The sequence below is a fragment of the Anomalospiza imberbis genome, chromosome Z (assembly GCF_031753505.1).
Source record: "Anomalospiza imberbis isolate Cuckoo-Finch-1a 21T00152 chromosome Z, ASM3175350v1, whole genome shotgun sequence".
Taxonomy (NCBI): Eukaryota; Metazoa; Chordata; class Aves; order Passeriformes; family Viduidae; genus Anomalospiza; species Anomalospiza imberbis.
Window position 1 is genome coordinate 67,568,693 of NC_089721.1, and position 27,854 is coordinate 67,596,546.

A 27,854-nucleotide genomic window follows, 5' to 3' on the forward strand; every position below is an offset into this window, starting at 1 on the left:
GGGTAAATGGTACCAACATGAGTATACAGAGTGCAGAGCCACTCTCTTCCAGCTGCAGATACCCTCTACAGCAACAAATATCCCCAGTATATTGACAGAGATCATGAAAATTTTAGAGTGTGGTGGGTGAACAAATATTAAAAAATAAGCATCCAAAAATTGATTCAGTGTAAGCCATCCCTGGCTTTTTCCCTTATGACTTGTGGTTGAAGCTCTTCTTATTAGATCTCTGCACTTTTTTTCCAAACTGAAAGTTAGTAACACTTCAGAGATTAATCACTTCAAAGAGAACAGAGTTCCTCCATTACATGAGGCATTTATAAGATAAGAGGTTATTGATCACTTTTCCTGTGACAAATGGAAGCAAAAGCACCAAAAATTATAAATGTATTATCCACAAATTTAAATTTATGTGATCTTATTATTCAGTGAATAACAGTGATGGCAATCATTTGACAAATTTTCATGCACAACTGTGTGTCATTTATGCAGTTCAAAACAGTGTGAGAACATGTACTAGTTTTAAAAATGAAGAGTTCTAACAGTTAAGGTAAACAGTATCACTCAGCTACACCAGTTCACTCAAATGCCACCAAGGTCTGGTAAACAGAAAGCAACATTGTGTAAGCAGATTGTTCTCTCTTTATACCTTGCTGTAGAGAAAAAATTAAGTCCCGAAAACTACTTCAACTTATCTAAAACTACTTCTAATGTGAGGAATGAAGTCAAGCCTGCTGATGTATCTACTGGGAGAGTAATTCTATCTTAGCTAAGATACATGACTTAAATATTTTAATCAACTGAGACACCAGCTCCGGGCAGTGAAAGATTAATGTCTTCATCCTCAGATCTTTTGAAAACATATTCCAAACTCATATATTCCAGTAGAAGCAAAGTGAAAAAATTTAAGACTGCTGATACCGGCTGAAGGAGAGACTGAGGGAATGGCCCTTTCTTTTCTTTTTAATGTTAGGTGTGAGACAAGTAACACACTCCTAGTAGTGAAAACGAGTTTCCGCTTACTCAGACACGTCACCAAGCATCCACAGCAAGCACTATAGCTAGAAGTCCATCCTTCAGAACTGCATGTTCCAGAATTTTGTTTGCAAACATTTTTAATTCTACATTATCTTCTTGCATTGACTCATTTTGCTTTCACACAGCAGTATTCAAAATATCCCTCTAAAGCTAAGAAGTGAACAAAGAGTACTGGAGAATGTACAGGGCAGGAAGTTCAACTCTAAATTGTAGTAAGTAGAGAGATAAAAGCTTCAGACTAGGTTTTTAAAGCAGTGTCACAGAACCCCATAACAATCATGCAGAACAGCCTGAACACGGCAGAATTGTGCCCAGATCCCCAAATCCGGAACTGGCAGGGTGATGGGCTGGAAGACCGAAAAGTTCAGCTACCTCTTTCAACTGCTGACTGTGTGACCAAACACTGCATTCACAGCTTTTGTGTAAACAGCATTTACTCCAAGTGATCTTGTATCTCTGCTACCTGTGTATTTTTAGTTTCGTTATACAACAGGTTTACAGGTACAACTGTCCTGGGATGGGTGCACACAATCAAAAATCACAACACAAGTGGAAAGAGATGGAAGACAGTTTAATAATAAACACTAAACATTTTGTACTGTGGCAATAATCACTACTGATTCATTCCCAGTGGAAGAGAGTTAGCAAGAGAAAGCACTAGGCTTCAAACATGTTTCCCATACCCCTAAAGTAATGCTTGTAATGCTTCATGTAGAACATAACATCCTTTTGCCTATCTCCATTTCCTCACAGTTACATGATGTTGTTGACACAGCTTCAGCCAAATCCAAAATAGGAGAATTGTGTTTGATTACAGACCATAAGAGCTAATCTTAAAGCAGTAGGTCAGCTGGAATTCTTAGGAAGACTTCAGGGTTCAACTGTTGCATAAACTGCAAGAGGATATAGAAACTACTATAGTCCATGCCATTCAGTCTTTTCTGCCATAAAATCCTTGCAGGATTAAATCAGACATTTAATCTTATTTATAGTTTTGTGTCAACTGTTTCCTCGTTCTTCTCTCACAGTGGCTATGAATACTTCTTTGATGATCTCCTTATCCAAGTTCCTGCCTGTAAAGAGAAATAAAACATCTAACTGTATTTTACAGTGCATTACAAAAAACCACATACAAGTAGCTTCTTCTAACCTAAGGAAGTGTTTATTTTATCAATCAGTGAGAACAGCAGTATTAAAATTAAAGCCACAACAGACTCCAAGATGCACAAATAAGGGAAAGGGAAAAAAGTAGGTTATTTCTGGTAATAAAACACTTTGCACAGCAAGCAAATAAATAGAAAGTAGAAACATAGAACCTCAGCACTGCAAGCTTTTCAGAAACAAAACTGATTTTAAACATTTTAAAGCTATAGTAACCTTCCTTACAGTTACTAAATATTTGATCAAACATTCAAACTATTCCCATCACCCAATTTATAACTACAGATTTTAGAAATAACATTAAATATGCCAACATAATTTATGAAAGCTCAGTGTTTTATTGATTTGATTTGGTTTGATTTTGGTGGCACTAATAGGGATAGTGTAGACTCCTCTCAGCTGCAATTTTGAACTTCAGGAGGTTTTGATGGATAAGCCTTTGAGAGAGGGTTATGCTGAACATACTCACTGCACTAATTCTGGCCAGTGTAGCCTGATTGCTTTTCACTGGCCAAGTCCGTGAGACTGTCTGCGAAAAAAACAGCTTCTTAAACAAGGAGATGTGTAATTTCCTCTTACCAATTAGGACCAGCCTGTTTGTTCTCTTTTCATCTTCTTTCCAGGCAACTGAAGTCTCTTCTAGGTCATAGAGTTCATGGACACCTTGGACTATCACTTGATGAGATTTGCCTTGAATAGATACCAGTCCCTTATCAGAAAAATAACTGTTAGGGTATATAAACCAAACTTTAAAAATAAAATATGTAAGAAGGGAAGCAAAACTTTCAATCGAGTTCAAGCAGGGAATAGTACTTCTGGCACCTATGCACTTGTTAGTCAAAATAAACATATATTATCAATCAATACATCTACTCATAACATCCATTTTCAGATCTCCTTATTTTGTTAAAGGCTAAGAATTACACTTTACCATACTTTGCCTTCTGCTCCTCATTGGTCAGTGCCTACTAGGCCTGCCCAAGCAAAAATTAAATGTCATCATCTACTATACCTCTTTGAATACATGGTGTTTGACATGGGAGTCCATGAAAGCCTGCCTGCCAACAAAATGATGTAAAATGAACAAAAATGTTTGATTTCAGGTTAGTCCAATTAAGCTCTTAAGCTCAGTATATTTACTTTTCTGAAACAAAATCTTTGAATATTGGAGAAAGAATAAACATTTGTGAAGTAAAACAAAAGCAACAGACTTAGAAGGGATCACAGTCAGCGTGAGTCCATTAACCCACATATCAGAAGCTCTATTTAATCAATTTTCATCACTTCATAGCACAATGTTCTAAAATATTTTAGTGGAACACATTCTGTAAAACATGTCTTATACTTCCTGGAAGTTCCTCCCAGAATTTGCTCTAAACCAGGACACTTCCCTAAAGAAGGAAACAGTTAAAATACTTCAAAAATAGGTCTCCATTTGACCTATTAGTTGGAATTCTATGACTATTACTACCAAAAAGGTTACGACTGCAGATAAAATATAAATATAAAAGCAACAAACTCTGGAACCTGTTATGTAATTAGCTGCCTGGAGTTCATTTGCTTTGATGTATTTTTCTGTGACTGAGGGACATCACATGTATTATCAAAGGCTTCACATCTCATAAAGGATTAATTTGATTCCAATGCTCAATACACCAGAAATGTGTTTGTGCGTGGCATTACTGCTTTTCAGGCAGCTCCATATACATCAGTGGCTAGTCTCTTCTATGAAGACCAGGATATTCTAATTTTGTTGCTGAGAAAGAAAGAAAACAACTTTCCTTCCAATAAAACTAGAATAATTATATTGCTATCTATGATGTTCAAGTGTTCTCAGGAAACAAACCAGAGCTTTACTTTCTTATATTTCTTCAGCCTGACAAATGACAGGATTCTCATTATTTACTTGGCTGCTTGGTATAAGGTAAGTGAAAGTAGATCCTGAATTGTCACCTCTACTCCTCTCAAAACCAAGCAACTGAAAAACATATTAAGTGTCCATGAAGATGAATACTTATGAGCTGCATCTTTAAAACTACAGCCTGACAATACTGTAAGAAGCTATTAATTGTAGACCACAACTACTATTGCATCCCTATGTTACGCCAAATTGAATTTCTGCATATTGTGGCAACAATTTTAAGTACACCTAGCAATCTGTAGGATCCAATCTACAGTATCCTAACCCTAGATATGTGAGATGGATGGTGTATTTCAAAGCAATGGAGGTAGAAAATTAAAAGTGATTTAAATATGGCTTGATTTTTAACCCTGCCACTGATGTTTGGGGACTGTATGTCTGCCCTCCCCACTCAAAACAAGTATGATCAATGTTTGCTCCTCTGCCAGCTATCTCTTTCTGAGTCACCCATGGAACGACAACTTGCTACTCTCCATTTCATCTGCTCTGCTACAGTGATCAGCAGCACCTCTGACAGGTCTTTTTCACTGTACTGCCATTTTGTTGACAGCATAATGCAGTTTTTTAGGTGTAAAGATGAAAAGTACAAAACAAAGAAGCTGAAAATTTCTGACTAACCTTCAGTCTTATGACATCCATGGTGCATCCAGTCTTATCTTTCACATTCTTTTCCCATAGAAGATTCTATGAAAAGAAGAAGTTGTTTCAATAAACAAAGTGGCATGGGATGAGTTTCTAAAAAAAGCTACAATGATTTTTTGAGTTGACAGTGGTATATTACTTACCTGAATAAAGAGATTTAAGTTTTCTTCTTTTATATTTCCTGGAACGTCAAATGTTACTGTAATTATAGCCTGCAAACAGCAAGATACTTATTATTACCACACTGAATAAACATCCCATAACAGTAATTTCAAAAAGTGTTCTTTATAACTTGGCCTCATAAAAAGGCAAGTATATGACAACATCAAATTAAAAAAAAAAAAAAATCTCTATTTCTGTTCTGCTCTAATTTGCTAAATTAGGCTCTACTTCTTGTTTCTGTTTGGTGTGCACTTATAGGGCATACACAATGCTTTGAACAGTTTAATGCCATTATGCTGCTACCATGTAATTCTTTGCTGTAGAGACTATTATGATCAAGCTTCCAAATATGGTAAACAATGCTATTTTTTTGGCTTACCAATCTTGACAATTCTATCAGACAAAAAATAATCAACATCGTTTTCATAAAAGGCAAACTGTACTTGCCTCATAAGAAAAGCTGTTTATAAACAGACTATGTAGGAATAGATTCAGAAAATCAAGATGTCTGAAGTTAAGTTTTGTGCCAAAGCAACCACCAGCTAACTGCTCAGGATCAATTATCAAAAAAAAAAAAAAAAACCAAGGAAAAAAAAAAAAGAAAAAAAGAAAATGAAACATGTAGTTTAAAATTAACAATTTATTTAAAGACTAAATAATGCATCTAAGTATTTTTGTCACTATAACTGCTCAATGGTATGGAAGAACAGAGAGAGAATTACTTCCTGTAATGCTTTCAAATGACTACCTTCTGAGGACTAGTCTAAGTTAAGGAAAAAAAAAATAAAGCAACAAGCAGCAAATGTTTGTCTAAGTAAACCAAGTAAACTTACCTAAACTCAAGAGCTAGCTTTCTGAGCAGCTTCAAAACATGTCAGACCTAAGTTCACTGTGCTCCAAGCACAGTGCAGTTTGTTTTGGTTGACCTTCAACATGAAGATAATAAGCACACTTTGTCTTACAACAAGAACTTGCAGCCAACTGTGAGACGTATCCCTCATTATGCCTCAAATGTCTCAACAATCATCTTAAATATGTGGGTGTTAAACTAAACACAGATAGTAACAATAAATTCTGTCGAATGGCTTCGCACTACAAAACTAACAATAATCTCCTTAATAATACAAGGATACTATAACTCATAACATTCAGGAAGGATACTATTTAATCTTTCCATCTACTTTAGGGATCTATTATGATGTTATAACTGAGCATATTTAAGAATTTTGATTAGCAAAAACTATCAACATTGTCCTTGTAATTATAATTAAGCATGAACTGATTTTGTATTTAATCTTTAGTTCCAAAATTAAATTATAATTGCCTTTTCCTGTTTTCAAGACTAGCAACTTCACGGTAAAAATATGCAGTTTAAGAAGAAAAACACAGGCAGTGTATGCATCATATTTTAACCTGAAAATTAAATTTAATCATAGAAACCTTCTGCAGAAAGCTCACTTTTCTAAGACACCTTAAAAAGAGAAGTTTTTACTTTTTTGCAGCCACTGAGGGGACTGGTGGCCTATGGGTGAACCCCACCCACCCAGGGACAGCCCAAGGAGGACTGTTACCACAATTCAACCACAGAGATTTTGTTTTGGACAGAAAACCTACAGGACAGACTGGCTGCAAATTTAGAACTTGTTTCTGTAAATACCTAAAAAAAACTGTAGTTCTATTTGGTTCACTAATACTCTCCATGGGACTCAACAAATGACATGACTGTCTGGAGCACTGGAAGCTTATAAGCTATTTTTGAAAGTGATAATATAATATAGCCATTTAGAATCTATCTACAACAAAGCACATTCCTTTTGTGCAATCTAGGTCATCTTCCAAATACCTTAGAACACATTACTCCCTAACTGGAACATTCTGAAACGGTAACAAATCAGCATGCAATATTGAACAGCCCTGTTGCAAAAACATCAAAGCAGTATTTTTGGTAATTACCTTATCTAGATGTGCATGTGTTGTCTTTACATGCTCAAGCTTTTTCTGCAAACTGAAAATAAGTGAAGTTACATGTCACATTTGAGTAGGGTTGGCAAAATGTCATTATTTCAAAATTTTAAAAATTCCAGTATTGCAGAGCAAAGCTGAAATATCAAAGATAGACCATATATTCAGAATAAGCTTCAATAGTTAATTAATTTTTAACCTCAAAATATAAATGTTTAATTATATTTGTTTGATATAGTTAATTGTGTTAAAAAATTAGGCTTTTTAAAACATAAAGAGAATTATAGTCCTGATTTGCAATATCTTCAGCATTAAAAACATTTATACTTCAATGAACACAACACCCTTGATTCTCCTTTCTGCAAAAAAGGCAAACTACATCACAAAAACAAGCAAGAAAAAATAAACGACTAGAATTTATCCAGTTAATAATGTTTTTTTAGAAAACTTTACAATTATTTGAAAATCAAGAAGAAAAGAATTTACAAAGCTGTTGCTTGAGAGAAGGAAATCTGTAACATGATTTGAAATACTGTATACCAGCTTCCACTTCTCAGCTGTACAGCTCACTTCTACTATGCAGTGTGCCTGCTAACTTAAAACAGATACTCTCTACTCAGTTAGATCCTAAGTTCAAGTTCTACATGGGAACTTTTTTGTAAACTAATATTTAGGGTCTTACTGCATCTTTTTGTGCAACAACAGAAAATTGTACTGCAGCTTTAGATTTCACATCCCCATCTGCCTTAATTAATCAAGACAGCACAAAATTTCTTCAAATACCATCTTCTGTACTGTTTCTGTTTTCTCTCTATATTGTGAATAACACCCAGAGAAGAAATACTGTAGCACAAGTTACTATGATGCCCTCTGCAACTTCGGAGAAGCTTGCTCATAAAAATCCCTCCTATTTGATGACTGTAAAATTTTAAGAAGCCTTTATGGTGGGGAAAAAAGGCACTGTCTGCTACAGAAGTAATATTTCACATTCCTACTTCTCCTATTTCCTCTGCTTTGCTGTGTTCTTCTCATACTGCCCTTCACAGAATCCAGAATTCATTATGTGTTTCCTGTGACTTCAGGGTACATACAGACTACAAGGTCCTATCACACATTCACACCAAACAGATGTTGTATCTATCTGCTGACAGAAATCCTTCCTGAAGTATGCCATTAAAAGAAAAAAATTATGAATGTATTGTGGTGCTGGATGCAAAGAGTTTTTCTGCTCAAGTGATGGCACTGAAACCACCACTAATATTTTATGTAAGAATTTCTGTGTCTAGGGACTAAAAACAGGGTAAGCAATTTTGCTGTGCTGAGTTCAAACATAAACAAAATAAACTGAACTTTATTTTAAGTAGTTTACAATCTTCTTGGCAATTTAGAATTTGTCTTTAAATGCTGACATTTTAGAGTGTTTCCTCTGTTTTAATACCAAATATTGAGAAGCTCTAAGTAACTGAGTGAGATAAGAAAGAAGACTAGCCTGAGGAAAGCAATAAAGATTTTTTTTTTTTGTCAGTTCCTTAAGAACTTTCTCAGATCTGTGGAGTGCAGCAAACTAGTAAACTTCACAGAACACCACCTAATATTACAAGTAATCAGATCTAACTGTGAACTGCTGTTAACAGGATCAGGAATCTTTTCCTGGTTCACATATTTTTACTGCTTTAACTCTGTTGTGAGACTCCAGCATGAGTCAGTTAGCTGATACATTATAAGAATTTGGAACATGGGTTTATGATCTGGCTTACAAACTAATAGTTATCTATTGACTCTAAAGGATGTATCAGTCTCCCCCCTCTCTTAACTTTGTTTTGGATGCCTAGTTTGGTATCTCCCTGATGCTGCCATTGGTAGAAATCTTGAAACAAACACTACAGTATTTCACTGATTAGACAAAAGCCAGTGCCAGCAAAAAAAAAAAAAAAAAAAAAAAAGAAACCTATAATTTTGATAGTACTGTACCAGTTCAGAGGGACACAAGCATGTATAATCTAATAGAGGTTACTAATTTGCATGTCCTGCAATTTCTCCCTACTGTGAATAAGGAATTTGCTCCATTCCATTATCTGAAGTGAAAGGTTTGTATCCAGGAAGAAGAATAGATACTGCGCTCTTTTTCCCTCCTTTCCTTTATGATTGCTTCAGTACTCCTCACTCTCTTAGCTGTGCTTCAGCACACACAATGAACAGAAAGACCTTTCCCCCTTCCTTCCCATTTTATGTCTGCACCCATCCAGGATGCTGAATCATGCATTCAGCATTTAAAAACCCCAGGAATGACAAACACAGTTATCAGAATTTGTAGAGCCTTTGTTTGCTGTAGAACGTCAGTCCCTCATTCTTCTGTGTGAAATCTACAGAGGCCTCCATTTCATCATGATATAAAGGAGAAAAATTTTGATATGCTTTAAGAGAACCAGAGAAGTGTACAAATCTACTCTGATACTAAACCAAAACTTGCATTTTGGGGAAAAAATCCAACCAACCACACACTTTGGCTCATTTAACTTTATAAGGTCAAAAAGGTTTTTGCACGAATTTGAAGAAGAAAGGAATTCTATCTGATATTACCACTTATAAAGCAATAACTTTTAAAATGAGGCTGTCCTGGTCTAGACAGGACAGACTAAACTGGAATTTCTAACAGAAACTCAGACGCAGATTTGAGCCAGGATTTCTGTGAGACTGTTTCATACACAGGTATTTTTATCTAATAGAAGACAACAAAATTATCACCATACCTTCCTCCAGATAAACTGTCAAAAGCATGTAGGTCCAAGACATTAGAGAGATCAACTCTAAAGAGAGGTGAAGAATGAAAGCTTTGTATTTTTCATGTATTTAAATGTCAGGTTTTAAAAGTGTTCACTGAAGCAAATGCTTCTTTTCTTGTCTATCAGACTAATGCCACTAATACTTAGCCTTATATTTGGATATCAGTGGTTGGTACTGTCTTCTACAAGGAAATGCTGTGTTTGGTTGCACAGTAACATGTAAGCAGAGAAACAATTTTTTTTAATTTTACTGTTTTACAGTAAAATATAAGGCATTTCCAAAAATATGATAAAATCCCTTATACTGGATGCCTGAATAATACATTATTTTCCCTGAGCGGGAAAAGGAACCTTGAGCCTCTCAAGACAGATACAAACAGCTGGAATACATGTAGCTTATACTGACACACTGTTAGCAAACAAAACTGAAAACAGCTTTATGAGGGAAGCACTACTACTAGGAATTTCAACTCTACAATTTGAAACAGACAGAAGAAAAATGTAATATAGAATAGGCAGTACCAATCATATCTGCTTACAAGAAGTTTACCTATAAACTTACATAAGAAACTTTTCTTCACACAGCAATACAGACTACAGATTTCACTGCTAATAGCAACTGACAGCTTTTCAGATGCAGTTAATGACATGTGGCTAAATAAAAAGAACAAGACAGGTAAAAAAACACCCACCTCTTGAATAGAACCAAAATCATTAAAGTTTTACATTCAACAGCAGTTGTACCAAGCAGTTTCTAAGATGAAATACTTATAGTGGAATACACAAGAAATTCCTGTGTAAAATTCATGACCAGCTCAGTGTCAGCTGTTCTCAGCAGTGTTCTAAAAAATCACATAGTAACCCTCCCTTTGAAATGTGAGCTTTTGAGGGACGAACCCCTCTTAAAAAGGGTATGTCCTCAAATAACATGCCAATAAATTAATTTTGTGCTTATTTCACATTTGGAATGTTTAATAATGGAAGAGAACGTATGTCTCATTTACAAAAGAATATTTACAAGTATCAAAGAGTTGTCATGGAGGACTGAATCTGAGGCCCACTTTATCTCATATTGAAACATAGTCCTAGCTGGCATCAGACACCATACAATATGTGAAGAGATCACATGTTGAATCTTCCCCTAATGGACATTTAAAACACAAATAATGTAGTTCAGCATCTTCTTCAAAATTGGTCCTATCTGATCACCCAACAACAGCAAGTATTTTTCTCTACAATTTCCAACTACATTTGACAATAACGTTAAAAAGCCAAGTATACTTTATTAAAGTTATGACTATTATCTTCCCTTTAAATTTGTTTAAATCAAAAACCTATATTTTATGAACTTTGACCACAATAATTGATGCAAAGTGCACAAATTAGTCCCAGCAGTCTGGAAGATATACTGCACTCCTAATGCTCCTGGGAATACAGTATCCATTTAAGTCCTTATTAAAGAAGAAATCTGAGTCAGAATTCCAAATAAAAATAGCAAAAACGAGTGCAATGATTTTTTTGTTCTTGCAACTTCCTTCCACTGCTTTCAAAGTGATTTTGTAGTAACAACTTATTTGCAGCAGCAATGAGAATGGTATTTAAGGAATAAATTAAAGGAAAACACTGTAGTGCACATGCCCAGTTATTAGCTCAAAACCAACCTGGCCATGCAAGCTGCTCTTCAATCACAAGGTTGGTTCACAGTATAATTTGTGGCCAAGAAGGCCAAGGGTGTCCTGAGGTGCACTAGGAAAAGCATTGCCAGCAGTTCATGGAAGGCAATCCTGCCCCTCCAGTCAGCTCTAGTAAGGCTGTGCCTGGAATTCTGTGCCCAGTTATGGGCTCCTCAGCACAGGGGAGACATGCAGGTCCTAGAGGGAATCCAGGGGAGGGCAACAAAGATGTTTAAAGAATTGGAGCACCTCACTAATGAGGAAAGTCTGAGGGAGCTGGGCCTGTTCAGACTCAAAAAGTGACTGAGAGGGGATCTCCTCAGTGTATAGAAGTATGTGAATGGAGGGTGCCTGAGGATGGACCAGGTTCTCAGTGCTGCCAGGCAACAGGCAGAAAGTGACACAAAGTAAGTTCTACTTGAACATGAGCAAGAACTACTTTACTGTGTGGGTGACCAAGCACTGAAACAGATTGCCCAGAGAGGCTGTGGGGTCTCCTTCCTGGGGGATATTCAAGAACCATCTGGACACAATCCTGTGCCATGTGCTCTGGGATGACCCTGCTAGGCAAGAGGGTTGGACAAGATGACCCACTGTGCTCTCTTCCAACCTCACTCATTCTGGCATTCTGATATGAACACTAACAAAGAAAAATATAAATTAAAAAAACATTTTTACTTCCTCAAAAAATTTTTTCTAGATGCTTATTCATAAAATAAATATTGGATTAAATATTTCTAATTCAATAATTTTCCTTTAATAAAGCTGATTTAATACAACACTTTAAACTGTCACTAAATAAGCAGGATCTAGTACCTAGTAATAGTGGCCATTTACTACCTTGATCTTTGTGTCTCTAGAATTTTAACAAGTCCATTTATTGACCTAAAATAAAACAGAAAAATCATTAGTTAGATGAAAATATAACCATGATATATTGTCTGAATATGTTAACCATGGACAGCATCATGTGAAATAGCATCCCAACTATGTTATTAGCTTGTTAAATAACTATCAGATATGGGCTGAGATATTTGGTTTCCACTAACAGCTGGGGAACTTCACAAGTTCTGACAACATGATACCACCAGTGAGAACAGCATTTTCCTATCCAAAGCTATTCACAATACATTCTGCTCACTCTAAGCATTTTTATTTTCATATTTCAAAAAACTAATATAGTTGTAAAGTATTTTAAAATGTTAATGTTTAATTTGGCTTATCATGGTATTAATAGAAAAGAGTAATGTCTTCGATCATTAATTTGATTCAGATCATTGGTTTTTCTGCTCCCATGACAATTGTTTGGGAATTCCTCTATATATCTTTGCATTTGCTAGTGAACTCATATTTACCAGCAGATTTTTTTTCCACTTCTGCTAATTCTCAAAGATGGCAACAGCTGCTCAGAAATGTAAAAACATAAACACTTAAGACAAAGGCCTGTCCTTAATACAGGCCCATCCTTGTGAATAACGTCAAGTATTACCTAGATAGACAAAATGCTAAGATTGTGTAAGTACACAGAAGTACTGAAATATCTTTAGCAAGAGGCAGTCACTTTTCTCTTATAAGCTTATCAATTTTTGCCAATCCAATAATAAGATCTAATTTTTATTCAAACAGCAGTAAAGAAGTAACTATGTTTAAATTAATTTTTGATGAAGTAGTTTTACTACTAATTTTTCATGAAGTAGTGCTGGCATTAGTCATGCCAAAAGTTTCATACCTCACAGATGTTCTGACTTTATTCAATTCTTCCTCTGAAACCAAATCTGTTTTATTGATGATTATAAGATCAGCTAATGCAACCTGCCTATGTATTAAGAAAAAAAAGAGAGAAAAAGACATAATAAACAAATACTTTATCTGTAAGGCAGAAACATCATCGCTCCCATGGCCCCAAAAGATAGTATGAACATTGTTCGTATAGAAGGGCAAGCATTAATCAAACTAGAACATCATGGAGAATGATTAAAGTACTACCGACTTCTCCTCAATATGTTCTTCTGTGCCCTAACACATCAAATCAAGGCTTGCTAGATTCTTTTATTTCAGGGTTGTTGTGTTTGTTTGGATTTTTTTTTGTCATCTAATCCAAAGTGGTTAGTGATTTAACAACTTTACAAGTCCCTATTTGCCTTGCATGTGGTCCTTGTAATGCAATTCTTGAAGTCTCTTTGTTTTATGAAGACTTCAACTGTTACAATAACCCTTAATTATTGTGGCCTCACATTTATTAAAAAGTATTCCTCTATTGCCAGTTCTGCTTCAAGCATGGTGCATCCTAACATGAAATCTCCCCAACACAGGTGCTTCTCATTCACTTAAATAAAATCCCATCACTATTAAAATAGAAGAGTCCGTTCTTGGCAGAAAGATCAAATGAAGCATTACAAACATTTTACCTCATTACACCAATCTACCTCAGTTTAAGCAAAGCAGGAGAAAAAAGCCCTACAAAAAATCCATTTCCAATGAACTTTTATACAGTGCAATTCGCAACTTGATATATAAAATTAATTTCTACATCCATACCGAGATGCTTCATTAATAAGGCCTTCTGGTTTCTCCTCTGTCAAGTGCTAAACAAAAATTAAAAGATTTGGATTAATCACATTCAAATTAAATTTAAATTCATTTGCAATTGAAGAAAGTCACATCCAATTCAGTTGAGGTCTGTTTTTCGACAAAGTATTGAGGAAGATGGCATCTAGAATATTTCTGTTAAATGATAGTCAAAAAGTACATTTATACATTCACCATCATAGAGATTTATAATTAGCTTAAAGCAAACTCTTCTAAACTCGTTTAACTCTTCCAACTCTTTAGCATTATTATTAGAATGCTAAAGAGTTGGAAAACTTTCTAATATTTGTTTTAATTACTTTTCAGCTTTACAATGAAGTTAAAAATTTACCATGACATTCAGTAACAATGAAAAAATGTACCTGGAAGAAAATGAAGGCTCAGTTATTTTACAAATGAGTGTGAACTCAACTAACTAACAAAACACAGGCTATGCTTGCAACACAGCATTTCATATATGTAACTTCACATCATTTTCTCTGGAAGACTGTACAAAACAAACTGTACTTTGAGAGTAAAACTGGTAACTTTTTCCAGGTTCATATGAATAAACCACTGCTCTTTGGGAAGTCTGTCCAAAATCAGAAGCTACAAGAGTTTCAGTATCATCTCCACTTGTCTGCCCAAGCTAGTGTCTTCACAGAAGAATTAGTGAACGGGAAGAAAATACCTGCACCTCAAGCAGCAGCAAAACATTTAGCAAGAAAAAGGCTTACTTAACATAGGCACAGCAACAGACTACACTGAAGCAGCAAAAGTCCAGCTACAAGTTATTTTCTTCCCATTCTGCCATGGAGGTTGCAATCTCTAGGAGAGAAATATCACAGACATCTGAAGGAAGTAAAACTTCAAACTGATGCTGTAATATTAATAAGAACTTGGCACTTATGCTTACATCACTAGGAAAGTTAGAGTCCTATGCACTCCTTCATCAGCTCAAAGTGTACCAGGAATATTACTTTAAAATCTCAGTTTCAAGTTACAGAAATACCAAATTAAAAGTGGAATCAATTGTTATGGGAAATATACAGTTTTTTTTAAAACCTAGAAAATTTTTTCTTTATTGGAATTATCAGGCATCTAACAGTATTTTACTTGTAGAAAAGCAAAAATAGGTTATTGCATACTGTGAGTCTATCATGTAAAAAGAAACAAAACTGTTTCCTGATTGTGCACAACCTAAGCAGAGAATAACAAGATGACTCTCAGGAATCTCTCCTCTAACCTTTTTTTGTAATCCTCTGTGTATTGATTCTATTCAATTTATGTTTAGGTTTGTTGCCCTGAAAAGAGCAAATGTCAGTAGTCCAGATGTCAGGTCCTGGAAGCTGAGGACTGCAACTTCAAGCTGTCCAACTGTTTGCCCTCGATTAAAGAAATTAGTATTTCAGATTGCTGTGTGACAAACCTGTTAGATTGATAACCCATAGCATCAATTAGCACAGAGATGGTGGTATGGTTGGTCACAGGGGATGTTTGTTAGCTTTTCTTGCAATGGGTTGGTTCTTTGAAGCATGACATACTTAAATTGCTGCCCATTATCTCAATGTCATTACCTGTATGGCTTTCAAAGTTCTTTGAATAATAAGCAGCTGTTGAGGTCAGGCTTTGCAATCAGAGGAACTAAACAAGTTAGCAAGTCCTTCTGTACCAAAGTTTACTTAGTATACACCTGAGAAAGTCTGAAGTTCCTACTATTCTGAGTAGATATCAGTTTACTGATTAGATAATGTATGTTTTCAATGAGCTGCCACAGGTAATAGTAGATAGAAAATTTGAATGTTTCAAAATATTTTTGTATTGTTTCTGTTATATTACTTGAAAGTCTAGTATTTGAAAAACTAATTTTCAGTAATAATTTACTGCTGCTGTGTGCAACACAATTATATTTCATCTAAGACAGTAATTCAGCACTGCATGAAGAAAAAAAAAATAGAACAACATTTCTGCAAGCAATAAAACACATCTGAATTAGTATGAGGGAACCCAGCTGAAAAGGGGCTGACCTAAAACATGATATAATTTCTTGTGATAGTTGAACTGATTGAGAAAGATAGTGACTGCTTGGAAGGAGTCCCCTCACTCTTCTACCAACTTCTCTACAAAAGTTCTTGCAGAACACAATGAACTTAACTTGCCAAACTGCTTTGACGTTAGATTTGTTCTCTTCCAGTCCAACACAAATCAATGAGAGGACAGGACTGCTAACCTGATTTACCCTTTTGGTAAGTCATCCTTTGATAAGCACAAATGAAAGGAGAAACCCAAGTAATCCAAACAAAAAATAATCTTATACAGGAAGAACTACTCTCTTATTTTTTAAACCATTATTTTTCAGTTCTCTGAGCCACCTGCAGCCATTTTAAATGCAGAAATATTAAAAACACTTCCACAGCATGGAACTTTTATATCATTGTTATAGATGGGCAATGCAGTGGCTGGCTCCTGCAATTAAAGGATGAATATTATGTGTATGTTAAGAGAAGTTCTATTAATGTATAGTTACGTTATTGTGATTTCTTGTTTGGACATTCTCTGTTCTCTCCACAGTCCCCCTTTCCCCCCTGTATGGTTGCCAAGAGATGGCCTTGGTAGCTGGGACATGTGGAAGGAGGGCGTGTACCTGTGCCCCTTGCATGGGGCGTTTGGGAGGAGGGCAGGCTTGCTACTAGGAGGCGCAGCACGACAATACCTGACCTTCAATCAAGTTGCAAGGAACTAGTCTCCACCAATGGATGGCAAAGGAATTGACTGACAGACTTTGCAAGGGGCCGGGGTTGGCTGATGCAACAACAAGAGTATAAGAGGTGGAGCAGCCATTTTGTGGGTGAGCACATGTGGTTTAGTTCCATGCTCCCAGTGCTGCTCTTTCTCCTTATTCGGTCCTTTTGTTTTATTTTGTTAAGGTTTAATAAACCTTTGAAGTTTTCAAAATGAGCATTGTTTCCCACAAATGAGGGCTTGGTCCAGGATATAAAACCTCATCTCTGTGGCCCTAGAGGATTTTGTACAAGAGGCACACCTCTGCTGGGTTTGACAGAATTGCTGAGTTTGACCTCTTCTGGGACCATTGGTGATTGCAGGTTGACACCCTGGAGACAACAAAAGACTGAATAATGAAAAAGAAGATCGTGAAGATAAAGCCCCCTGAAAAAAACTGCAGATGAAAGTGCATATTGTGTGTGTGTGAGACAGAGTCTGGGAGTGTGCTTGGAGTATGTGTGAGACTCAGGCAAGCAGGAGGGGGAACTCAAGAGCACCTGGGGAGGACAGGTTGAGAGTTACCAGATTTAGTGGGTGTTAGATCAGCGGGAACTGCCGATCAGTGGAGGCCACTAATGTACTGGAAGGTTCCGGGCACACAGGGCCACTGGTGGTGGGAGTCACCAACTGCGGGAACCGCCAATAGGATCCACATGATGATCCCGCAGGTGGGGCTGTACACGTAGACTGGAAGGGAAGGTTCCGGGTGCGCAGGGCCACTGGCAGCAGGAACAGCTGAGCAGTGTGGACCACCTGACTGAGAGCGTGGGACCACACGGGTACCACGTGACAGCGGCACACAGCGGCACTTAGTGCAATAAGCTTCTAGTGCGTGCTCGGCGTGATACGCTTCCAGTGCTGCCAACCCAGGTGAGGGGGGTCGGTGGCAGGTTGGAGCACACTAGGTGTGGTTGCGTACAGCACTGCTAAACTTCTGCACTTGCTGACCCAGCGGAGTCTGCTGAACGAAGTTTGCATGCAGTCCTGCTGAGAATCAGGGGCTAGGTCAGTGATCTGGGGGCCACACAGATGTGAGAGCCCATGTGAGTTGCTCCCGGTGGTTGCCCCACACTGGTGCTCTGGAGGGCACTGGGCTGTGGCCGCTTCCCTGTGATCTGCCAGCATAAGGCTGTGTGACTCCAGGAGCCCAGAAGGGTGGCTTTCAGCAGTTGCCCTGCACTGCACCAGAAGGCACCAGACCATGCCAGCTTCCCTACAGTATCCGCTAGCATAAAGCCATGGCACTGCAGGAGGCCACCTGGGTGGCTTTTGGCAGCTGCCCTGCGCAATGCCAGAAGGCATCAGGGTGTGAGACTGCAGCAGTGACAACTTGGTTATATGGGACCACAAGCAGGTAGTTTGTTTGCTTTTGCTTACCAGGAAGAAGGTTAAGGGGTTTCTTCCTTTCCTTTTCTTTCTTCTTTTCCTTCTTCTTGCTGTTCGGAAAGCGGGCTAGAACCTGTAGTTGGCTGATTGGGAAGGTGGGCCTTGCGGGAGGATTTGTGGTTGGCTGATAGGGAAAGTGGGCCTCGTTAGGAGGGCCTGTGATTGGCTGTCAGGATAGGACTAGGAGCAAGTAGGGAATCCCCAAAGGAAGAAGGGGAAGTGAAGAGATATCAGCTGGTATACCCTCAAATAGTCCCCTGGGAAGAGAATTAGCCCAGTCGAAATATGACCCCAACACCAAAGATAAGGACGAGGCTAAGATGACAGAGTGGACTATAGGAGAAATTAGGCCCAATCATGTACTTTGGCCAAGATATGGGTCAGAAAAAAGGGTGGATATGTCGGGCTTTAAACATCTGTGTAAGGGCTAAGAAACCATTTAATCAGGGAGTGACTACGCTGCTTGATGGGAAGAAGAAATCTCACCTTCAAGGGTGGGCGTGTTTAAAGTAACAAAGATTAAAGAATGGGACCCATGAGACTATTTGCCCCCAACACTTCCACTGGCACCAACTGCACCTCCCTCGTCCTTTCACAGGCCTACTCTAAATACTAGAAACAGAATGGCACAGCAAGAGGAAGACAGTTAAAGGGATGAGAACCATGCAATGAGATTATCTCCTCTGAGGGAAGTACTGCTGAGCAGGCCATGATGGGTGTAGTGGCGTGTTTTCGGGGGGAACACTACAGATGGTGCCCAACGTGGGGTGAATGGGGGTTGGGAGATCGGAGTGACGGGCACTGAACCCTCTGGGCAGGACAGGGAGTGGTCACAAGAGCGACAGTGCAAGCTCCAACAGTCAGGGACCCGGAGTGAACAGCCACAGTGGGGGGAACAGATACAGGGGGTGCGCAGGGGTACACAGATCACAGCTAGCTAACAGATCAGAACCCCTAACCTAAACCCCAAACTGCGATGCAATATATCACTGTTTTTTAATATATAAAGAAGATTTCTAACTGCAGCACTCAATTCCTCTAAAGTGAGTATGTTCAAGAAAGAGTTAAAAGGATTACTAGAAGACCCCATTAGATTAGCAGAACAGTTAGATCAATTTTTAAGGCCAGCATTCATATGTGGCATGAAATGCAATCAATAATGACCATGTTATTTACACCAGAGGAAAGACAGATGATCTGGATGGCTGGGATGCAGATATAGGAAAGGGAGAACATGTAAGGACCTCCTGGGGATCTGAAGATGCCCACTATATGCCCTATTTTGGACCAGAAGAATCTCAGGAGAAGGCAAAACATGGAGGAAAGATTATAGAACTTTAATTGTAAGGGATATTAAAGAGGCAGCCCCGCAAAGCCAGAATGCTTTTAAGGCATTTGATGAAGAACAAGAGAGGGAAGAAACCTCAATAGAGTGGCTAGAAAGACTGAGGAAAAATATGAGGTAGTATTCAGGTATCAACCCTGATAGAGCAGCCGGATAGACCTTGCTAAAGATATATTTCACCACCCATGCATGGCCAGATATATGGAGAAAATTAGGGAAGTTGGACAGTTGGCAAGAATGGGGATTGGAGGATCTCTTAAGAGAGGCACAGAAAGTGTATGTCAGGAGGGATGAAGAGAAAACAAAGGAGTAGGCCAGAGTAATGTTAACTGCCATTAGAGAAGAACAGATTTTTTTTTTATTGTAAGAAAAATGGACATATCAAGAGAAATTGCTGCCAAAGGGAAAGGGACCTGAAGGTTTACGAGAATGAGCGAAGAGGGGAGACGGAAGACTAGAGGTGTCAAGGGCTCTACCTATTGGGAACAGAGTATCAGGAGCCCTTGGTAACCTTAAAAATAAGTCCCCAGACAAAAGAATTTGAAATTTTGGTAGACACGAGAGAGCTGAAAACACTTGCGTTTGTAAAATTCAAAAGGGATGCAAGAAGAATCAAAATACCATGCAATTAGTGGGCGCAAAAGGGGAAAGGTTTGAACACATTACCCTTCAGTGGGGAGGTCCCTTTTCAGGTACTAACCACTGAATCAGCTGTGCAAACCACAGAGCAGGAATGGACTCATGTCAACAGAATTAAAGGCCCGATGGAAGAACCCAAAGAATGGACTATAACATCCAGACAAAGTAAGACAAGATTGACTCTTAAGCAGAGACCAAGAGATAATCAGAGAAGCACTAGGATGTCCAAAAAGTAGAGTCACACTTCCACCAGCCAGCTTGAGGACTGTTTTAAGTAACACTTTGGGTGTTTGAATTGTATTGGTTATTGATGTAATTGTCCTATTTTAATGGGTGGGGATTTCAAGTGTCTGTTGAGGGGAAGTACACAGGGAACAGTGTGAGGTGCTGGGGTAGTTTGCTTGGGCATTGACAAGTAAGACAGGGACTAGAGGGCAAGACCAGGCTAGCCCCTGTGCTCGCCACCAAGAAGATTATATAGCCCTGCTGCGGGCAGCAACCCTGTAAGCATAGTAAGGTGGAGACAGAAGCCACACCAGACCTCTATCATTCCTCAATTGTCTTTTCCCTACAGAATCCAATACAGGTAAAATTGACAAATAGAGTACAACAGGGACTAGAGGGCCAACTCAAGCTGGCCTCTATACTCGCCCCCCAAGATACACCTGCTATGGGTAGCAACCCCATGGGCAGGGTAGATGAGGGTAAAAAGCTATACCAGACATCTGTGATTCCCTTTTGTCTGCTCCAACCAATTCATGTCAACAACTCTACCAATCATTTTGCTTAAGCAAAACCTGAGGTTTTATTTTTTCCCTGATCCCACTGTCCTCACTCAAATCAAGAGATGCTATTATGACTCAACCAAAATTAAATTTGACTCAAGAGAAGAGTAGATCATCAAAATTAAAAATGGGAATTAATTGCTCGAGCCAAATGACTTACAGAAAAGAAATAGGGGGGTTTGGTATATATGATTAATGCAATGGTTGGCTTTCACAATTAAGAGATTAATATTTTATGTATGTTAAGAGAAGTTCGATTAATGTATAGTTACATTATTGTGATTTGTTGTTTGGATATCCTCTCTTCTCGCTAGAGTCCCCCTTTCCCCCTTGTATGGTCTTTCTCCTTATTCAGTCCTTTTGCTGTATTTTGTAAAAGTTTAATAAACCTTTGAAATTTTAAAAGTGAGTGGCATTTCTCACAATGATGAAGGCATTTTTTCGTATGGTCACTTTTTTTTTGAATCCTGCAAAATCAATACCCAATCAAAGCAGTAACCTCCTAAGTTATTAAGTTGCAAATAGTTATATTTACACCCACCTATTACCAAAAAAACAAAAAAAAAAAGGAAAAAAAAAAGCTGAACTATTTGATTTAATCACAATTTTTCCTGACCCAAGCTTACTGTTCTATATGCCTGTTCTTACATTATACTTTATATACAGATTACTCTAATACCTGCTCTTTTTGTCTGCTTCCATATAACATTTTAATGTGAAGCAGTACCAGGACACCTGTGCTCTCATTTATCCCTTCCACAGCTACCATTACATTAAGTACCCTTCCCAGACCAAGCCCTAACTCAGGGGTTATACCACACTGGTATAAGACATCAGTTCTTAGTCCTCTCCTTTCAAATAACACAGAGCAGTGACCAATTTCTCCATTGTTTTTACAGCAATCCAAATGCCTATTTGGATTAAAAGCAACATTCATGAGTGAAGAGATAGATCTAGAAGAAACCAAGAACTTAGCAACCTGGCAACTCTTGTCACTCCTGTTGCTGTGTCTGTAAGAATCTCAATTCCTGCAAAAATCAGTAATTCCTTGTGCCCATTCAAAAGATAGTAATAATGAAATACATCCTCATTCAATCTAAGAATTACAGCTATTGTTAAAATTAATCCACATGAACATTACTGCAATAGCTGTTCTAATGCTGCAGTTTTAAAACATGTAACAAATCTAGTAACTTACCTGCAATCCGTGTTTTGCATCAACAACAGACACAATACCTGAAATGTTAAAATGGAATAGAAATGTGCTGAAAGCAGCTGACAGTTTAACAACTTGCAAACCTCCTGTACAAAGGTAACAAAATCATCACGTTTACAACTAGTTATAATAAACTGGAAGCACTGAAAGTATGTGAACATTAAACTTATTACCTAAGTATTTTTTTATTCATTGTCACATCTGTGATAGTAAAATGTCTACAGAACCAGGTGAGATAAATTCTCACAAAGTAGATGCCTCATCTTCCACAAGAGGAAATTGTCTGAGGTATGCTTTTACATAATATTGAAACAAATTAAGGTACTGACTGCTGTATGCAGCCATTCTGATGGTAAATTACCAGGAATTTGCAAGTCTGTGGCAGAAACTTAGGAAGCTCCTTCTTATTGAACTCGATGTTTCCTTCCTTGGTTAGATGGGTATTTCACAGACTGACCAAAATGTTAGCAGGGCATTTTTTTAAGCCAAAAAGTACACTTCTTTTCCTACATTAAAAAATTGCTCTTTAACTCTATATAGTGATGACTTATCTTTCAGTAATCTCATGTTTTTATTAGAACACAGCAAATATTAAAGCCAATGAGTACAATAGGCAAAGAAAGCAAAAAACAAAAGGCAGAAACATCCAGGTGTTGAGAAGTTATGAATTCAGAAAAATAGGAAACCCTTTAGGAAACACTGCATTTCAGGAGAAGGGGGGGAAGGAAGAAAGAGGAAAAATGTACGCTGTAATATTACTCCTAAATGAGGTTTTATAACATATAGCTAATGGGATTTTCCCTGTACATCACTATCAAGAGCTGTCCATACCTGATGCCTTAGAAAAGCATTACACAACTTTTTCTTGATTTAGCAAGATTGAGCACCTCACCAAGTAAATAAACAAGCATCAGAATAAGCAGGGATACCTCTGTGATCAAAACTGGCAGTGTGAAAACCAAATTCATACATTTCAAACATTTTCTGAAACCTTGTCTTAAAACACCAATAATACACTACTCCAAATCCAGATATGAAATGCCAATACACAAGAAAATAAACTTGCACTTCTTACCATCAAGATAGATGTCACTTCCCAGCTCAGAATCAACCCAAAACATGGAGGCCACAGCTCCTAAGAAGTGTAGTATATACACAGTTGCAAAATTGAGATTTTTCCAGTAAACTACCAACATTGAGGTATTTAATAGAAAAAATGTATTTGCTGTGCTAACAATAAGATTAGTGACTAAAGTAATTCCAGCACCTGAAACTGTCCACCTGAAGTGATACGATGCAGTCCTTCAAACACCACTCTGTATCAGACCCAAATACCTGTCAGTTGTTCTAGTGCTTACTCATGCAAGATATAGCAGGGATCACAGCATGAAATCGTTTTCTGGTATCTATTGATTTTTTTTTCCAAATAGCTTAATAGTTTTCAAATTTGACTCAGACAGAATTTGTGTGTAACAGAGGCCAAATCAATGTCCTGTCCTTTGAAGAAAATTACTTTACAATAACAACTATTTAGCTTTGAGCTGGAAAGCACCAGTCTCCTAAAGGGGAAACAATTGAATTTCTGGTAAGAATTTCCTTCCCTCTCCATCTACAACAGATTTTTAATGTGGATGGTTTAGAGGAAACTGTTTTGGATAGCTATTCCTAACATGAGCTCAAGTTTCAACACTTTTTTAATAACAAATACTACTAAAGAGCACAGAAGGATTTTGTAAAATCTATTACTGCTCTTTAAGAAGAATGTACTAGTCTGTTTCACAGTATATTTTATGACTTCACAAAATATAAGGCCTATCACAACCAGTGTAACAATACAACAGATGCTAACTATTTAGACTTTAAAAGGAGGAATGTAGAACATCAAAACTGTACTGAAAACTACTACTTTCATTGTGTGCTTCTCTTTGCTAAGCCCACTGTTTTCTCTAAGTGGAAATATATTTTAGCTGGATTACTACGAAGCTTTAGATTAAATTTAGAGCAAGTTCAGCAACAGAACCCAAACAAACACAACTTCATATCTGCACCTTGAATCAATTCATTGGAGTCTCTACCACCACCAAAGCATAGGCACCTGACAACTCACCACTTTATATTACAACAGTCAAAGTGAACTAACTGGTGAGCAAATAAGCACTTCATAAAAACAGAATAATTATCATGGTTATGAAAATTGTAATGGGAACTACCTGGATCTGCCAAACCAGTTGTTTCTAACAATATATAGTCAAATTTTCCTCTCCTTTGCATCAGGTTCTCAATTGCTTTCACACCATTGTCCCTGTAAGAAGAAACAATTAAACCTGAGAACAGAGAAAACAAGCTAAACATGTATTTAAATGTATCTTCTGATGCAGAACACAGTGTCAGTATCATCAAACCAAAAGTTTTGAGTCAGGACATTTGCAGACTTACAGTCTTCAATGAAAATTTAGTTATCTGCTGGTATATTATTAGGCAAATTTTAGTTTTCTGCCATTTAGTCTGAAAATAGCATTTGCCTAATCCCACCAGGCAACTTAAAGATTCGTTTTCAAACACTGAACAACCTGTAAAGGACAGTAAGGCTGTGTAGATATGTAACTATTTGGTTTGGCAGCTGATATATACAGAAATAAGGGGTGAGGTAGAAGTGAAGCATACTGCCCTGCCTTTCTACCTCATCTACACTAAGATTAACGTGCCATTTACTTAAATTAGAGCTGATGAAGTCAGCCTGAAGCAGAAATGTATAGCATGTACATAAGAAGCCAATGTACATAAAACATAGCAGCATGTAAAAACAATAAAAAACCAACGTATATAAAACTTTTATGCTTCTCTTAAGACAGCATCCCTTACACCCCAGAAAAACAGAATCCAATAAGATCCTCCATTTTCCACTTACAATCTATTACTATTTAAGGCAAAAGATCAGTTCTCCCAAATTTTCAGGACAAACAGGCCACGACCCTTATTTACAAACTCAGCACAAACAATTCAGCATTGAAACAAACAGGGTAAAAATAAAACATATCAAAGGAACAAATACTCTCTTGCTCTTTACCATGACCATCAGCTTACAGATTTGGATACTGTGTTTCATTAGGTCACAAAAAGTTTTCCATTCATTCTTTTTGATGAATTTAATATTGAAGTAGTAACCAATGTACAAAGAAAGAAGCAGACTAAGTGTTTTGTGAGGAAATTGGGAAACCTGAGTCCTAATTCCAGCCTACCTGAATATTCAGCTCTCTACATGGAAGTATATTATATTAACAATAGAGGGATAGATCCCTACCCTACAACAGCCCCATGGTGTATAAACTGGTATTTAGATTACTTTTCTGAAAGACATCAATTCCAAATCCAGTAAGGCAGCAATAGAAAATAAATTTCTACCTCCCAAATTCCAATTGTTTTTTCCGACAAAAGAAGTCTCAATCAATTCTACCATCAGTTTCAGGAAATCAATTCTGGATGTCTTCTCCCTTCCTCAATTCCCCACAATATCCACTGTAAGAATTTGTACAATAGCCTTTACTCACTTTACTGAACAGCACAAGCAGCCATTTCTGAGCTCCAGCCATTCTTCATAGAGCTCTCCCCCTTGACTGACTGCCAGAGATTTCTCCAAGGCACTTCCTGAAAACACAAGTAGTGCTATATTTTTAATCTACAATCTTGCATGACAATGCCTGTAAGAGAGAGATATGCGGATTACATTCTTTTCTCCTGAGCCCACGTTTCTGACATGTTCTTAAGAAATTTGTATTTTTTATTTTATGAGAAATTTAAAAGCCAAGACAAAGCTCATTCCACAAAGATCAAACCCCACTGGATGATGGTACATCCTGAGTGCCACAAACTCTACTGAAAGAAAGAGACACCAGCCTGTGCCTGCCTAACAAATAAAGGCTCTGTCTGTACATTTTATTTTAGGCTCTGTGACTAGAAAAGCTACATGCATCTTTATTGATGAAAACAAACCAACAAAAAGCCCCCACCAACACAGGATAAACTGTAAACAATGTAAGCTTCTCACTATGGTACAGATATGAAATTACAGCTAAAGCAATTAAAAATCCTGAAAGCAAAGAGTTCAAAGAACCATAGCCATCAAGCACACATCTCCCCATTTTCTTGGTGATGTGCAAATAGCTGAGGGGAAAGGAAACAAAAGAAAATATTACCTACCAACATATTATTTTAATTTCCATTTGCTTGAAACTGAGCGGGACAAATGGAGGTATAGCACTTTCCAACAGGGTGATGTATTTACTCACTTTACTCCAAGGGCCTACATTTATGTGCAAAATAGATTAATTCATGTCATTATTTTATGAAAACCAGCAAAAAGACTCTCTGCCCTTCTGAAGACTATGAGGTATGTTAATAATTTCAGTAATGGATTTAAAATTACAACAGTTTTGGTTTCCAGCAGTTTTATGTACTTGTTATTTTGTGGCAAAGAGGAAGATTTCTGTACATTTACATACCTTCTCCAAATTCATTCAGAATAACTGCTATTCTTTTATTGTGCTGTTCTGTCAGTATGTAATTTAGAAGAGTTGTTTTTCCAGCTCCTAGAACACAGACCATATTTCTATTAAAATGTAAAAAAACAAGTTTCAAATAAAAACTAAATACTGTTATGCATGCACATGCACACTTCAATTCTCTTCTAAAGATAAGTTTTCATTCTAATATCCTACATTCTATTCTTATGATGTAGAAATTAATTTGTAGATATATTTCAACCCACAGAACTATCAGGACATTAAATCTCAGTCTTAAATGACTCACAGATTTTCCATTCATTAATGTCAGTACTTGATAAACTTACAAGTTCCCTACTAACTGGGCAGTTTTTTCCTACAAAACTAACTTCTATGCTTCTCTTAACAAAAAGCAAACTTAAATCTTCTCCCTCTTACTGCCTTTTCTGACCAGTTCTGCCATTAGTAACCGTGGATGTGCTACTAACTGCCTTTAAACGGGGCATTGTTAAAAAACACGTTCACAACCCTTGCAACACCACCTTAGGAGCAGTTTCATCCCATGCACAAGATCACAGAATTGTCAAGGCTGGAAGGGATCTCTGAAGATCATCTAATCCAAAGCAGGTGACCACTGTAACAAGGGAACCTTTCTTACTTGTCCTTAAGACGTTTTTCTATGCAACAGTGCGATGCAGTTCAAAGTTACAACTTTTAGAACAGTGACGGCGATCCTAAATTTAACCAGATCCTTACAGTCCATCACTCTGTGTAGCACACAGTAACTCTCCTGGACGAAGAGTAGGGGGAAAACGTCGAACCTCACCTTTTTCAGAACGCAACGCAGTGTGCATTAAACTGAGCCAAATACGTTGCGCTATTCTCACGCTAAGTGACGAAGAGCCGTTTGTCAATCGTGACCTGAACCAAGCGGCCCCTGAAAGCAGGGTGGTGAAAGCAGCAACGGGTGCTTACACCGCTGCTCAGAGTGGCCCTGCAAATCCACCGGAGCGGCCGGAGGGCCCCGCGCTGCACACCCGGCCCGTGGCGCGGAGGCCCCCGCCCGGCAGCCGCCCGCCCGGGCCTTCCCTGTCTGCACGCAGTCCCTGCCGCGCGCCGCTCCCGCTCCTCACCTAAGTACCCCGTGATGATCGTCACGGGGATCTTCCTGCCGGGGCCGCCATCGGTCTGCTCCGCGCCGTCGGCGCCTATCGGGACGAGGTCCGGGCAGTCCTCGTCCTCCATAAGCGCTGAGGGCCCCAGCCCGGCCCAGCCACCCACACCGCCAGC

The 27,854-nt window shown here is 37.9% G+C and overlaps 1 protein-coding gene across 5 annotated transcripts; it reads right to left on the reverse strand.

The window, feature by feature from the left end:
* Positions 1-1,590: 1,590 nt before the first annotated feature.
* Positions 1,591-27,854, reverse strand: LOC137465395 (zinc-regulated GTPase metalloprotein activator 1A-like). Of its 5 annotated transcripts, none has more exons than XR_010994636.1 (15): positions 27,698-27,854; positions 26,565-26,651; positions 25,614-25,710; positions 24,276-24,367; positions 23,141-23,200; positions 22,048-22,085; positions 13,881-13,927; positions 13,072-13,158; positions 12,183-12,227; positions 9,637-9,693; positions 6,878-6,929; positions 4,906-4,974; positions 4,739-4,804; positions 2,779-2,889; positions 1,591-2,111 (listed from the first exon to the last, which is right to left on the reverse strand). XR_010994636.1 is itself a non-coding variant. In XM_068177420.1 (15 exons), the coding sequence occupies exons 1-15, from the start codon at positions 27,807-27,809 to the stop codon at positions 2,038-2,040; spliced, it is 1,113 nt and encodes a 370-aa protein (XP_068033521.1). In that variant the 5' UTR covers positions 27,810-27,854; the 3' UTR covers positions 1,591-2,037. The 5 variants fall into 5 exon arrangements, 4 of the variants coding, with proteins under 4 accessions (XP_068033521.1, XP_068033523.1, XP_068033524.1 ...); XM_068177420.1 differs by having other exon boundaries at positions 2,779-2,908; XM_068177422.1 differs by lacking the exon at positions 27,698-27,854 and adding an exon at positions 27,321-27,357 and having other exon boundaries at positions 2,779-2,908.

Excerpts from the sequence above, each read along its gene's own strand:
- LOC137465395 (XM_068177420.1), bottom strand. The coding sequence starts at position 27,809 with ATGGAGGACGAGGACTGCCCGGACCTCGTCCCGATAGGCGCCGACGGC. Across the intron at positions 25,711-26,564 it reads TCTGAATGAATTTGGAGAAG|GAAGTGCCTTGGAGAAATCT; the intron begins GTATGTAAATGT and ends TTGTGTTTTCAG. Across the intron at positions 23,201-24,275 it reads AACTGGTTTGGCAGATCCAG|GAGCTGTGGCCTCCATGTTT; the intron begins GTAGTTCCCATT and ends TACACTTCTTAG.